This window comes from Electrophorus electricus, chromosome 2, assembly GCF_013358815.1.
Source record: "Electrophorus electricus isolate fEleEle1 chromosome 2, fEleEle1.pri, whole genome shotgun sequence".
NCBI classification, from domain to species: domain Eukaryota; kingdom Metazoa; phylum Chordata; class Actinopteri; order Gymnotiformes; family Gymnotidae; genus Electrophorus; species Electrophorus electricus.
In genome coordinates, this window is record NC_049536.1 from 6,843,448 (window position 1) to 6,859,506 (window position 16,059).

General features: G+C 38.1%; 1 protein-coding gene across 2 annotated transcripts in view; it reads left to right on the forward strand.

Moving 5' to 3' along the window:
- Positions 1–8,664, forward strand: part of grm8b (glutamate receptor, metabotropic 8b) — an 83,121-nt gene extending 74,457 nt beyond the window's left edge. For both annotated transcript variants that reach the window (XM_027020741.2, XM_035523807.1), the window contains 2 exons: positions 6,647–6,893; positions 8,193–8,664. In XM_027020741.2, the coding sequence (XP_026876542.2) occupies positions 6,647–6,893; positions 8,193–8,242 (297 nt within the window). In that variant the 3' untranslated portion in view covers positions 8,243–8,664. The remainder of the gene's footprint in view (positions 1–6,646; positions 6,894–8,192) is intronic.
- The last annotated feature ends 7,395 nt before the right edge of the window (positions 8,665–16,059 follow it).

The following is a 16,059-nucleotide window of genomic DNA, read 5'->3' on the forward strand; positions in this document are numbered from 1 at the left end:
AGGACTAATGAGTGAAAAGCTTCGTTCTCTCTTGTGCAATATTTCAGCCGCTACTCATTAGCGCAGTTGTTTTGCGCACGTGAATAACCCAATAACATCATTACACACTCGCTGCTTGAGTGATATCTATGTCAGCTGTTCATTTTCTCCTTTATACAATTCCAGCTGTTTGATGCACATGGCATGTGATGCTGGAGGACAGTATCGTTTTGCTGGTAGCAAGAATCGACTGGGACCTTGCAGTGATATGTGATAAAAAGAACATTGGATGACATTACACCATAGGCCCAAACAGATATTAATGTGTGAACAGGTTATTGTACCCTTGGAGCCATTGTGATGTTGGTCTGGGTCTTGCTGTGTTTACTGTTCATCCGAGCACTGCTTACACTTGTATAATCTACAGTTGTTTTCTCATCTTGCATACTGTTACTTTAGCTGTTTCAGATCTAGCTGACGAGGGAAAAGAGATTAAATGTCCTTATGCTCTTCTGCACACTTCTAACACTGTTTGGTTATTCAGTTTGTGATCTGAGTTAAGATTTAATACAGTTTGCAGTTAATTATAGTAGACTTCTTAGTGGCGACTGGTTAAGACTTTAATAATTCTCATTTCTAATTTCTCTCTCTGTGATAGGTACATATAATTATCCCCTAGTTCTCTGGCTCTCCTCTTCAAAACACATCTTTCCTCCCTGTATTTCCTGAAGCTGTTTGAGATGGAAAGACCTTTTCATTGCATTCTTTTTTGTGAGCTTATACGTGCAAGGCATACAGTTGTACATACTTCTTTATTATTGTCAAAAAAAAACCAAAACCATATGCTATGTTTGCTGTTCACAGAAATACATCATCAGAATAAGGCTTGACAAAAAAGCACACAGAATGCTGCATTAGGGTAACTGAATTATAATTCCCCCAGCAGAAAAACAGACCATTCATATGAAAAACCTTAATATATTACACTAATCTACTGAAACGATTTCACCTTTAGATTCACCTTATTTTTCATTTCTTTGCGGGGGTTTACAAATGCTTACCTGAAGGTGACAGGTCACTGGCCCTGGAAAAGCATGCTTCACACACAGGATGTTTTTACCTTCTACCTTTAAAAATCTCATTCATATACATTAAACTGTTCAAGGCCTATTCTTGGATCGCATGTGCATATAAAATCTGTACTGTTTTCTGCCAGTTTCTACAGTAAATATCAAGCACAAATACTGTAATATTTAATATTGCAATATATTTAATAACGTTAATTAATATTATAAAATGGAATTATTTATTTAATAATTAGGGTACCTTTAAATTCTTGACCAAACTGGATCTTGGTGTTTGTGTGAATACTTTGTTCAAACACCATTAAAAGTGACTCTTTTAGTCATTTTATATTTTGGTATTTGAACAGATTGGTTACTGCAAAAATTACAAGATTCCATTGTGAAAGCTGTTAACATTCATTTCAGAAAAGGTATTAGTACACATTAACATCCCTAGTGTTTTTTTAATTTCTACACTGTTGAAATAACACCTGCAGAGTTCATTCACATTCATCTTAACAGAAATGAACACTACAAGAGTTAATTAAAGAGTGGGGAATTTATTGTATAGGGTTGCAATATGTTGTTAAGAATCAATATGAGATAACATCCCAATTTCTGAAACATTCCCCTCAGACGGCCCCAAAAAAAATAACACAACCAGTAACATAGTCACTGCAGGTTGTATTAAATCGAGTTGTGAAGATGCAAGAATTTTCTTAAAATTTGTAGCTCCTTTTGTTCTTTTCTCCAAAGTGCCAATACACTGACCTGAAACAGACTGAAATCTGCAAAGGATATTTCTTTATCTTTGATTATAATTTTTTTCTCACTTATATCTGTTACTTATGATAAAGGGGCAATTAAATCACCGTGAGGTTTCACTTGGTCTTCCAAGTGTTTAGAGATGTCTTTGCTTAGGGATTATTGGGATCTACCATCTGTCTTCCTTGCAGAAAATATAACACTGGGGGCCACTTTCCTCCACTTGCCTTTCTTTCCCTCACCTTTGTCACGCCCACATCTCACCATCAGTGAGAATGATGTCAGCAAGCTCTTCAGAGGACAGAAGCTGAGGGAGGCTACAGGGCCCAACCTAGTCTCACCATCCACCCTAAAGCACTGCTGTGATCAGCTGGCACTAGTATTCATGGACGTTATGAACAGGAGGTTGGATCTCTGCTCTCTTCACATTCATCAAACCCCTTATTATTGTTCCAGTTCCTAATAAGATGAGGACTCCAAGCCTATAATTGCAGTGCAGTTGCCCTGACCTATGTAGTTCTAAAGGTCTTTAAATGCTTCGTACTAGCCTACCTGAATGCTATCGCACAGCTCTTGCTAAAAATAGTTTGCATAAGGGTCAACAACCCATGTTGACCCTTTATGCAAACTATTTTTAGCAAGGCCCTGAAGCCTGGCAGTCAGCCTGGCCCTGAAGTTCAGGTACCCATGCAAAAGTTCTTTTCTTATACTCTAATTTGTCTTTTCACACCATTGTCGTAAAAATTCTGTAGCTCAAACTCATGCAGCTCAAACTCAGCGCTGGTGCTCCACAAGGCTGTGTGCTATCACTCCTTCACTTTAGTATTTAAATCTATGACCACATCTCAAAGCACCATCAGTGAAGATCCTTACATTTGCAGACCACTCTGGCAAGAATTGGCAACAGTGGTAAGAATTGGACTCCAGGCTGGAAGGCAAACAGCTGATGTCCTGGTGCAGTTCTTACTACCTGGTGCTCAAACCTCTTAAAGACTATATAGATACATGCAATATTTAAATTCAGCTCCCCACCTCCACTACCTTTCAACATCAGTGGCTCTGTGGAGTCACTTAAGTTGCTGGGCACCACTATATTCAGGCACCTAAGGGTTGAGAGGAACATAATCATCATCACCAAGAGAGCACAGCAGAGTATGTTCTTTTTAAGGCAGCTGAAGAAATTCAACTTGTCACATCCTGTGATGATCCAGTTTTACAGTTCAGTCCTCACCTCCTCCATAACCACTTGTTCCGGTTCCTCCATCTTACAGAAGTGAGCCAAACTCCAGTGCATAATCAGGGCTGCATAAAGGATTACTGGATGTAATCTGTCAACACTTAAGGATATATGCAACAGAAGAATCATGAAGCATGCAAGCAAAATCATAGCCAATCCCTCTTACCCTGGACACCACTTCTTCAATGCCCTCGCATTAGGCTGAAGACTCAAGACCATCAAAGCCAGCAGAACCAAATGCAAAAACAGGGTTGTCCCCATGACTGTACAGCTGTGTACCTTATTAACGACACTCTATATCTAGGATACTCTAGTCTATAACTTAGCACCCCTTGTATTGGAGCACATTACTTTGCACTACTGAAATGTATCATCTGTATTATTATTGTATTTAAGTTTAGTTTTTTCTCTTTTCTGTGTATTTTCTGTATATTTGTACTGTAACGGCCCGAGTGCCACAGGGCAAGGAGCAGGACGTACAGACTCCCTCAATGGTGACAGATGTTTATTAAACAAGCAGTAAAGACAATCGGCACTCATATGCAACATTAACACTTAACACAAATATCGATAACGTAAACATGGGTACAAACATGGGCATGAACATGAACAATGAACGACAAAGATGCACATTCCCACAGCAGTAGTAAATACACGCAGACATTACAAGACTAAACTATGTGCAGGTATGTGCAAATTACAAAGGCGTAATTACAAGCAAGACGATGAACTCCCACTGCACGCAGCGGGCCATACCACATGACTAGTGGGGAGGGGGGCATTCCATGACAGAACGCCCGCCTAAGGGGCCACCAACAAGGGAGGCCTCAGTAAATGAGGAGGAAAGGCAAAGTCCATGCCTCTCCAGAGGTGCAGCTACGTCATTCAGTGGCGGGTCCAGAGGCGTGGCTATGTCACTGAGCAGTGACAACTTCACAATAATGTGTAGATGCACCTGTAGACTCACACAGGAGGCTTGGGTACACACAACAAAGAGATGCGCCTGTAGACATACACAAAAGGCGCATTGACGCAGCACCTGCTGGAAACACAAGCACTGGAGACGTGTCCTTGGCCATACAAGACATGCAGAGGGGTATGTCCACCCTGGACCTGAATGTGCTGCTCCAGACTACATTCCTCCTGTTGCTAGGCACCCAAGGAGCGCCCCTGAGGCAGTCCCCCTCCAGGGCTTTGGAGTGAGAGAACACAGGCTACTACCTCGCTAGCCAGGGACCTAGCCAGCTCCACCAAACCACCTACATTGCAGTCCCCATGGAGCCCCTCGGCTCTCTGTGGTCCTGGCTCAGTAACCCTAGCCCCCCCCAAAGAAATTCCAGGGGGCATTCCCCTCCTCCTCCGGTGTGGCCGCAAACACCAGTCGAGGTCTTCTCCCCAACATCCAGGGTTCCAGACTGCAACTAGGGATGTCCCTAAGCTCATCCCTGTAGGAAGTCCACTTACCACTGAGAGAGTAGGCGTCCTGTGGTGGTCTGTCTTTCTGTAACGGCCCGAGTGCCACAGGGTGACAAGCAGGACACACAAACTCCCTCGACACAGAAAGACATTTATTAGATGGAACCGAATAACGAACACAGTGGCACTCACATGAAATAGGCAAGGTGAACACATGCAACGCTGAACACAGCTTACAAACATAAAGTGCAACAAGTATGTGAACATTAGCGAGAACAAAGACAGACCGTGATGCACACACCAACCTGGGTTTAAATACACAGAGACATTACGAGAATAACCCAGTGTGTGTGACTACGTGGGTGTGGTTTCAAACAAGACAATGAAGTCCCACAGCACACGGTGGGCTGTACCACGTGAACAGTGGGAAAGGGAGCATTCTATGACATGTACATAAACCATTGTGCCAGACTGCTTGGTATGGTAGCTACATGTGCACTCACACAAATTCCTCATGTGTGTAACATACCTGGAAAATAAAATTCTGTTTCTGATGTCTCATTATTTGCCTAACCAGCAAAAAAAAAAAAACTGAAAAAATATTCATTGTCTCACTATCACAACATCCTCAGTAGGGTGTATATGATATATTATGCAGTAATAATGTTTGAATCTACTGTGTTCATTATAGATGAGTAGAAAGAGGAAATTACTCTGTTCAGTTCAAGTGGGAGTCATCCAGATTGATGAACATTGTAAAGAGTGCCTGTAGCTAGTTAAAAACTGTATTCATATTTGATAGTTTATCTATGATTTTTTTTAACCCTACAGCAGAGATATATTTTAAGATAATAATCTTAAAATATTATAATATATTAAGATTATAATACACTCATTGTACTAATGTACTGTATTTGTGTTTTCATTCTGCACTGCATTTTTGATTTAATAACAGTGTTAGTTCCCTTAAGATCTGGTCTTTACAACAATGCAATATTCTAATTTCAAAGTATTGCTTTGTTTTACTGAAAAATACACTCTAACATCAAATGGCTTATAATGCTTTAAAAGTAAGATAAATGAACTGTCTTGAATTAGATTTTTTATTTTTTATTTTTTTACGTTTGTACTATGATAGCACTGATAAAGGCCATAATGTATTAGATCATTTGCTTTGCTGCCCAAAATCAGACTCTGGAATAGACTCTTTAGTATTCCAAAATATTAATTTATTTTTTGAAAATGAGTAATCATAAGACAAAAAAATTACAGTCTTTAAAGCAATCTACTAAAGAATTCTTGAAAGGGGGTCTGGATGCAACCATGGAAAAATATAAACATGAACAACTTCCATATCGTCTAGGCAGTTTATTTTTCAGTGACGCTAGTGATTGTAATGCATAATAAGTCTAATATCAAAAACCATAAGATCTTAGTTTGTAATCCTTTCATGACCCAACAATAAAATAAGAAATGTTGTAGACCTGTGGGATTTAATATCTACTGTACTATCTCACTACCCCCATGAGTAAGGATTGTTGCCAAAGCTGTAATGAGTGTGTGGAGCTGCTTTAGGGCCAGAGGACGAGGTAGACGTACTCCTACAGTAACACCAAAATGGGTCCCCCTGCAGTGACAAGCTGAGGAATCACAAAATGGTTCTAAAATGAGCTCTTTCTTTGAGAAATATAGCACAGTTTTCTACATTTATTATCCTAAGCATATGCAGGGATTATTATGGCTATGTCTTCATAACTGCCGTTATTTCCATATTATCAATGATGGGTAGTTTTTTATTCTCTGGTCCAATCCTTCATAGATTCTCTTAAGTTACCTAAAAGCCAAGGCACATTCCTCAGCTCATAATATTGCCCCTATAATTTTTTTATGTAGATGTGATGATCTATTAATCTGGGTTCATCTTCAGCATTCAGGTAAAATCATTGCTGCTCATAAGATTACAGATAGATAAATTGCATCCCAGGAAAACATAAGGCTGCACAGTAATTTGATGTATATTTATAAGAGGCTAATATGTATCTGGCACCATCATAAATAACCCTATTACTAAAAGGTCTGTTGCTCTGGGGAGAAACGCTCTTGTGAGTAGCACCATAGACCTCAGAGCAAGCAGACCCTTTTTCCCTGCCACAGATATGCTGATTTTTCTTATTCTCTGTCCTAGATGTACATCCAGACGACTACTCTGACAATGTCTCTGAGCCTGAGTGCATCTGTGTCATTGGGGATGCTCTACATGCCCAAAGTCTACATAATCATCTTCCACCCAGAGCAGAATGTGCCGAAACGCAAGCGTAGTTTCAAGGCCATTGTCACAGCCGCCACCATGTCCAGCAAACTTAGCCAGCTGGCTAGCGAAAGACCAAATGGAGAGGTGAAAACTGAGCTCTGTGAGAGTATGGACAACAACAGTGAGTACAGTCAACCTTTTGTCTTTGTTGTAAACTTGAAACACATGTTCTAGTGTTTTAAATGCATAATTATTTTATCAGGCTATCATAGTCTATACTATAAGACTCATTTACAGCTATACAGTGTAGTTTAGTCATACATTAATAATTCAAGTTTTCTTTCATCCTTTTTTTTTCTGAATACTTTCAGTATTGCTTTCAGTATACTTTCAGTATACTTTCAGTATTCAGAACCTTGGCCTTGCTCAGTCAGCATTTCACATATTTACAGTATGATAACAGTGGAAATTAAGCTGATAAAATGACATTCAGTTGAAATGCATTGTGTTGACACTGGATCATTTCAGACATCTCAAGCTGAAAAAGGATTTAATGGTAATTTATTTTCTTTTTATTAAGACTGCAAAGGTGATTTTCTTTCACTATTATATCTGAGAAGTATCAGAAATCAGTAAGACCTCTGTTCATTTATGTTGAAGATTGTCATCGTTAAATGCAGAATTCTCTCAGACCTTCATCACATTTTAGAGTTGATGCAAATGTTAAGGCTCTCCCTCTGTACCAGGGCCTGTCTGGCAGGCTCTGATGGTCAGCCAAATCATAACTGGTGTCAAAAATAACATGTAAATGCCTGTGGAGCAAGGCACTTGGAAGGCAACAGCATATGGAAGAAAATCTTTAGCTGGATTTTATCCATCATCTTACACTAAGTGCCCAACATCAGCACAGATCCACTGACACTAGCATATGATATGCAATGCCAAGCTCTTTTCTGAGTATTAATACTCAGCACTGAAAGTGTTCAATATAATTATTTAACAGGCATAATTACCCACACAATAGCCTGTGAATCATATATCATCTTACCTAAATATATCATATTTTGATACCCGCAACCTTCAAAAATTGCTGTAGACCTAAGTCTTCTTAATTGATTTTAGTTCACTGAATCCCATGCACAAAAATGAGTGATAAAGTATTATTTAGTATTTCTAAATCTAAGCAAACATATTTGTTCCAAAGACAAGTTTTCATTGGGAATTTCTGTGTGTCCCTTTGACCTAGTACAGATTGTTAAGTAGCATACTAGATCTTTGAATCATCTTATTTGTTAACATGAAGTGTGATACCACTCCACAGGACAAAATCACACTTTGGGAAAATAACACCATGATTTTATAAGGTGTTAAAAGCAGCTCTTTCCAGCTGAATATAAGCCATGGTTCCCTCACCCCTTACAAGGTCTCCTCATCATGCTAAGACAAAGGTTCCCTTCATGCACTCTCTTCTCTTTTGCAGCACCACCTACAAAAACAACCTACGTCAGCTATACCAATCATGCCATATGAAGATGCATCTTGATTAGAAGAATTTGCGATTGTTTACAATGAGGCATGGACTGCCACAGACTGGAACTATAGCATGTGTCTTTGATGTTTGTTGTAAAGAGAGAGGCTGGCTGGACTGAGACAAGATTGTGTGTTTTTCTAACATTTACACTAGTGGTCAGAGTAATGGGACAGCAGTTGCTTCTGGCATAGAAACAAACACAAATGGTCTGCCAGTGAAAGAGAAATATTTATAGATATAAAGATATATATATATACATACATAGAAAAATGCAAAGAAAACAACAGAAATAATGGAGTCAACCATGTTAGTCGTTATTCTAATTGTATTTTGTGGTTGTGCAGATTTTGAATTCTTATTCCACATTGTCAGATCTGCATTGAAAAATGCATTTGTCTCTTGTATTGGCTACTCTGGTCAATTAGCCATGGGGTGTAAATGTGTATTTGCCATGGTTGAAGCATGCCAATTTTTATACAAATGATTTATTTATAATAAAGGAATGTTTTTGAAATGTGTAGCTATCTTGAGTGAGCAGTCAAGCATTGTGTTATTCAGTCACACTAAGCATTATATAAACAATGAAGAAATATTCCTACAATGATCATGTGCTTTATATAGGCCCATTAATGGTCTGATAATGCTCAGGACCAAAAACGTAGTTTAAGCAAAGCCAGTAATAATATGAAATATAACATGAATTACCTTTTCAGCAGGTGAGCATGGAGACACACACAAAAGCAAAGCTGGCAAGATGATATTTATGAGCTGCATCAAAGCAGGTGTACTGTGCTCCAAATATGGATTTGCTGCAGTCATCCCCAGCTCCCTGCAAACAACATACAGTGTAAACAAGTAGATTTTGCTGTGCCAGGAGTATGCAGTACTTTCATGGATACTTATACATGAGCCTAAAATACTGCCAAATAAATGTTTTTGGACTACACAGAAGTGTTAAAAGAGGAAGAGCCTTTTTCTCTTTCAGTGAATATCCTTTCAGACATAATTGTATATCTGACATGGTTTGCCATTCCAATGTAATATGTCAAGTACCTCTTCAAGCATATCTGAAAATCATCCTTACCTATATCTAATGTTTTAGCTACAACTTCCAAAAGAAATGAAGCAATAACTGATATATTTTGGAGTATTTGTAGAAGGTCTTAGACTCCAGTACACTTAATTGGCTCTTTGACAGATGTAAAACTCCTGTAAGCAAGTAACTTTGCAATTTTTCTGTGCGGGAAGAACTAGCCAATTATCTTTCCTCATAGTCACAGCTCACTAATGACTGTCTCTCAGCCTGTATTCTGAGCCCAGGGGATCATAGCAGTATGGCTAATAGAAGTAGAAAAAGCACCAAATATTTTTGCCACTTTAAAACTTCCTACAATGCTCTGTTGGATGACTTCTCTCATTTTGACAAAAACATTGGGCTAAATTCATAAAGCCAATTGCCAGATTTAATGTGATATTAACTGCACATAGCATTGCAGTAACAAGTTTGCTCATTCATGAATTGGGATTACAGCCATATTTAACCTTTTGCGTGATACATGGTGCTACCGCATTTTGTACTCATTTGCATGTGACATTAGCAATTCATATTAGAACAACACACAGCAAAAAATGCCAGGTGAACCTGTATAATAGCAAATGTCCCAATAAGAAACCAATGTGGATTGGATGATCTTTTCTTGAATAACATTTGATCACACATGCAAGTTATCAAAATTCTGCACACACTCCTATTAGCTAATTGACAAATTTATTTAAAAGGTACATTTTTGTCTGTTTGGAGTGAGCAAACTTTGCAACTGCACACATAAGATAACAGGAAGAGGAAGCTGACTTGCTTGAGCAGAATCTCAGAATGCCACAAACACTTTCCATAAGTAACGCAGATTTAGGTGTTGCAGAGGAAGAAACTATAAACAGGTATAGACTAAAGAGAGATACAATTTTGCTGCTCTGCCATGATTTAGTGAAGTCTTCAACTCACTGCTACCAACCATACAGTTCCCATCTTGGTGAAAGTTGCATTACCTTTTTATGCCTCTGGCAATTTTCAGCATGCCACTGGTCTCACAAGTCAGTCATCTGTCTAATGGACTGGGTCTTTAGTATGTATGGCTTCCTTTACATGCTGAATTAGTTTTATCTTTCACCTAGGGCACAAATTAATTTAGGGATAAGTTGATACCCATGCACTAATTATCGACATGGTAACTTTAAATACTGTGTCGCACATTTTGCATTGTATAGCATGGTTACCATAAACTTTTATGAATCTGGCCCATTGGCCCCTAACTGAGTAAAGAATTAGGAACACTATTCCAATCACTGATAGACAGTAGAGGAAGAATTTTAGGGTTAACAGCTGAGAGTTTAGGGATAGTCATTAATAATACAATATGGGGCTTATTTAGTCCACATGCAGATGTTCTCAGGGCTGTAGTCCCTGACCTTGTACATTAAATGCAAGCAAACCATCAACAAACTTCAATTTAAGATACAACTAGCATTCTTTTTAAATACATTCAGACACGTTGGTGTGGCCACTTGATAATTTTCGCAGAGAGTTGAAAATGTATTCATAAATAAATCAGCATCTTTAACACTGTGGTATGCTTCATGAAATTCTTACATATACAAAAAAGGACTTGATGCATTAAATGTATTGGTAACTGAGTTGTCACTGGTTTTAGTCCTGGTTTGAACCAGTTTAAAAAGCTTTAAACTCTTCATGGAATCAGATGATCATCATACACAGATACTCCAGAGCAACTGACAGAGCTTATGGGTAATAAAGATTTTAAATTTCATTTTAATTTGAACTTCAACTTTAAATTTCTAAATTGTCAGTATCCTTTTTCACATCCAGAATCAGGGCAACAACCCCTCACGCTACATTTAATAAAATAATCTAAAATAATATAGCTGAGTAAGATCATTTAAACTCAAATTGTGTGTAACCCACCTCTATCATATAAGTTAGGGTATAACTCATTGACTTATGTTCAGAGTCATTAACTAAGTGCAACTTAAAAGCAACCAACACATTACTGAAAATACCTTTGATGCTTTAGCTCTGCGAGAGAGCCATACTGAATGTGTCTATATCATTTGACACATCAGTAAATGTGCATTTCAGCTAATGGTTGAGGTAGGAGACAGCTCAGATTTTTCGATGCCATTTAACAAAACATCCAAACACATTGCCGAAGGCTTTAGCCACAAGGTCCATCACTTCTAATCAAGGGGCATAGTCCATGTTAGTGTGGACAGCAGTCAGCCTCAGGAATCATGTTTCAAGGAAGGAGTCATTGAAGGTTATATAGGCCATGAGCCTGTAGAAATGAATCAGCAGCAATTACAGCAAAACTAATGAAGTCACTGAAATATGCAGGTAAATATCACTGAAAACCTATTTGTCAATCTTTAAAATACTCTTTTCATAGCCAATAAATTTGAGTTTGTATGGAGACTATATTTATCTGAAAAATGCCCAGGATGGTATTACACTGCCTGCCCCCCCAAAAAGGTCAACACCTGGATTTAACTTAGCAAATATGTAAGAGCCTCCCATTGGATAAGTACTAAATGGGTGATTGTTTCACCTGGCAACAAGTTATATAACCCTAACTGATGCAATGAGTAGCTTCTCATTTGTTAAACAACCATGTCTAAAGACACACCCTCTGGTTGTGGAAAAGATGTTAATCTGTTTCAGAAGGGTCAAATTATTGGCATGCATCAAGCAGAGAAAACATCTTAGGAGATTGCTGAAACTACTAAAATCGGGTTAAGAACTGTCCAACACATTATTAAAGAGTGGAAGGACAGTGGGGAAACATCATCTTCGAGGAAGGAATGTGGCCAGAAAAAAATCTTGAATGATCATGATCAGCGATCACTTAAACATGTGGTGAAATCAAATCGTAGAAAAACAACAATAGAACTCAGGGATATGTTTAATAGTGAAAGTAAGAGCATTTTCACACACAATGCGAAGGGAACTCAAGGGATTGGAACTAAATATCTATGTAGCCTTAAAAAAACCACTTGTCAGTGAGGATAACCAGCAAAAATGGCTTCAATTTGCTAGGGAGCTTAAAGATTGTTCTCTGGAGCAATGGAAGAAGGTCATGTGGTCTGATGAGTCAAGATTTACCCTGTTCCAGAGTGATGGGTAAGAAGAGAAGCGGCTGAAGTGATGCACCCATCATGCCTAGTGCCTAACGTACAAGCCTGTGGGGGCAGTGCTATGATCTGGGGATGCTGCAGTTGGTCAGATCTAGGTTCAGCAACGTTATGTGCCCAAAGAATGAGGTCAGCTGACTACCTCAATATACTGAACGACCAGGTTATTCCATCAATGGATTTTTTCTTCCCTGATGGCACGGGCATATTCCAAGATGACAATGCCAGGATTCAGTGGGCTCAAATTATGAAAGAGTGGTTCAGGGAGCATGAGACATCATTTTCACACATGAATTGGCCACCAGACCTGAACCCCATTGAGAATCTTTGGGATGTGCTGGAGAAGATTTGCGCAGTGGTCCAAATCTCCCATCACCAATACAAGATCTTTGGGAAAAATTAATGCAACTCTGGACAGAAATAAATGTTGTGACATTGCAGAAGCTTGTGGAAATGATGTCACAGCCAATGCATGCCGTAAAGTGTGTGCCCTTTTTTTTGGACAGGCAGTGTAGATTTGTGATCGTCTAGAGAACTTTTAGGGGGGAAAGAGGCTTTATTTGCTCAGTGTCTGCTGGAGATGAGAATTTGTTACACAGTGTTAAAAGAATAATTTGCCTGAGCAACTGGAGTCAAACATCACTACATATAAAAATTATATGAAGTTCTCAATTGTTGTAAAATAAATAACCCCTTACATGCCAAGTTCTCTTTCTTCATCCTGTCCTCACTACATACCATTTATGTAGTTTCAATGTAGTTACTGAATAATATAGTTACTGAATATGTTAATTTACTACTGTAAATTTGTAACAATAGACTGATAATGAAAATAAGTTTGGAATGTTTTCAGAACATGAAATCGATTTCTTGGATATCATCCAATTATTTTTACATTAGAACCCCAGGGACCCCATCAATTCAATATCAAAGAGATTTTTTTTTTTTTTCAATTTTCTGTAAACAAATATTTAATTAAAATAATACTGTCTTATATATGCATAATTTACTCTGGGGATACTGGGCAAATGTCCCTACCACTTTCTGAAATTATTTTGTACCCACCAATTTTTGAATGTATCCCTGGCCAAACAGTCTGTGAAGGCAACCTTAAGATCACATGGAAAAGTGTACTTGGTATTTGATATGTGACCAATGATTGTCTTTTCACATGAGATATGTGAAATAGCTCAAAACACCTGTTGGAAAGTCATGTGACTTTTCCATCATAAGCTTTCCAACTAAGCAAATTATTTTTTAATAAAAAAATAGAAAACCTCTTTTACTACAAATAGTGTTCTCACAGTGATGATACTTCTTGTAGTTGTTTAGCTTCGATAGGCTTAACAAACATTGCTAGCAAGCCTTTTGTGAACTTCTTTCTTTTTAGTCCCAGTGTTGATTGGTGTTCATTGAACATGCATGCCAAATGATTTGATTTCTTAAGGAAAATGCAAATTTGAGGGGCAGCTGAATTGAAAGCAACACCCGGTCTGCATTCTTGTCCCCAGTACTTTTCAAAACATAGTTATGCCCATGTTGTTTTATAGTATTTTACAAAAAGCAATAAACTGGGTGAATAACCAATGAAGATGTTTGCCTGGGAGAGACAGTATCCTCAGTAATTCATTTTACCAGAGTGATAAAATGAGTTCAGTAACTTAAGTCATGTTGGTTATTAAAGTCTCTTTGATGTTTTATGTATGTCCATAAACACAGGTGTTTTACATCCACTTTATTATAAATATAAACACTGATTTATTAGAAACACTTTGTATGTGCATAGTTCGAGAATATAGGCCATCTGTTGCAGTGGGCCACTGTTGGGCCCACTGAAATGTGTTACGAATTCAGAAACCGGATGCATCTTCAGAAATACTGCACATCCATCACAACACAATGGAAAAGGGCCACAATGTGTTGTGTCCGGAGGACCTGCGGCAACCAAGCTAGTGAAAAGTTATATTTGTGATTACCATGGTTTTGTATGATGGTATGATCAGACTGAGTTTCAACTAGCATGACCATGGTCGTTGAACAGCTTGGTCAAGTTGGTCATGCTGCTAAACCAGCTGTCAAGTTGGTCATTGTAGTAGACCATCTAAACCATTAAACATGAAAAAAACATAGTTTTGTAAATTAGAAACACTTTGCATGTAGCTAGGTATTTAGACAGAAACTGAGCTGTGTTAAATAGGATTTTATCCAAGTTCTTTCAGGATGTGTCATATACAAGAAAAAAACATAGTAATCACAAATATAATTTACTTTTCTCTAGCTTGTTTACCACTGGTCTCATGGGAGCCCATCCACTCTCTGTGTCTTCTGGAAACACTTCCAATGTGTTGTGCCTGGATTACAGCATTTCTGAAGATGCATGCATTTTATGAAGTTTCATTTCGCATTTCCAAAACGTAGCACGTGTTGTCATTATGAAGAAAATGTTTTCTGAATTTGTATTTCATTCATGACATTGCATCAAGTTTGGAAATTGTAGAGCATTTTGTCATTTAAATTGACATGTGGATTTGCAGCACTTCTCTAATTTGCAGTGAGATGGGTCTTCCTAGTCACCGTACTGAATGGGATAGAGAGTGTATGAAGAACTGTGCATGGAAAATATGTTACAGATTACTACAAATGTGTAATTGTACATATATAAAATGCACCTATTAGATAGATCCTCCTCTGATGTCCCTCTCAGCTCACTGGCCTTTTAAACTGTAACTATATGTTCCTCACCTGCAGCTAATCATCGCCCCTTTAAAAGGACTTTATCTAAAGGATTCAAACTGCTGATTCTCAGTGGTTTGTTCCCACTTTTGACACCTTCATTCCTCACTCATTTTTGCTTTGGATGGCTTCCTTTTCTGAACCCTAGATTGTGTACCTGTTTTTGGATTATTGCTCTTGCCTGCATTGCTCTGTTTGCTCGTGTTTTTGACCTTTTGGTCTGTAAACTGTTTCTGATTTTTGAAATGCCTTTATTGCCCTGCTCTGTGTTTTTTCCCCTTGAACTCAATAAAACTTTTCTGCTTCAGCTTCCTACAGGATCAGTTGTTATTAGTGATCACTCCTCATGGATCACTGCAGTTCTCTATTTTACCTCTTGCGAGAGATGTATATCAGAGATACCAAGAGAAAGCTTTCACTTTGTTGAACACCTTCAATCTATCAGAATTAAGGATTTGTTATCTTCGGTGCGAAGGCATTTTAATACTAATGGACACTGCATTAATGACAATTCTGTTTGCATTTTCAATTGTTGCTATGGCAGCAACAAATTGAGGAAACTGAAAGAAAAATAATTAATCTACACTCTCAGAATTTTGGAATTCCTAGGAATTAATTATATGATTTAAACATACATTACTATTTTAAGTTTTTACTCTAAGAACTTAACAAGCATTTTGCTTGTACAGCTAATGAAGGACCTCAGTCTAAAACATTCCAATTCTCTGGAAACCTTGTGAACCACTCTGCAATTTTTACCACATCTCCATCCAACTAAAGTACACTCAGTTACTCCCTGGAATTGTCTTCAGATGTTTAGGTTTATGTATGTATGTATGATGTATGTATGTGTGTATAAATAAGTCCACAAAGCATGTTA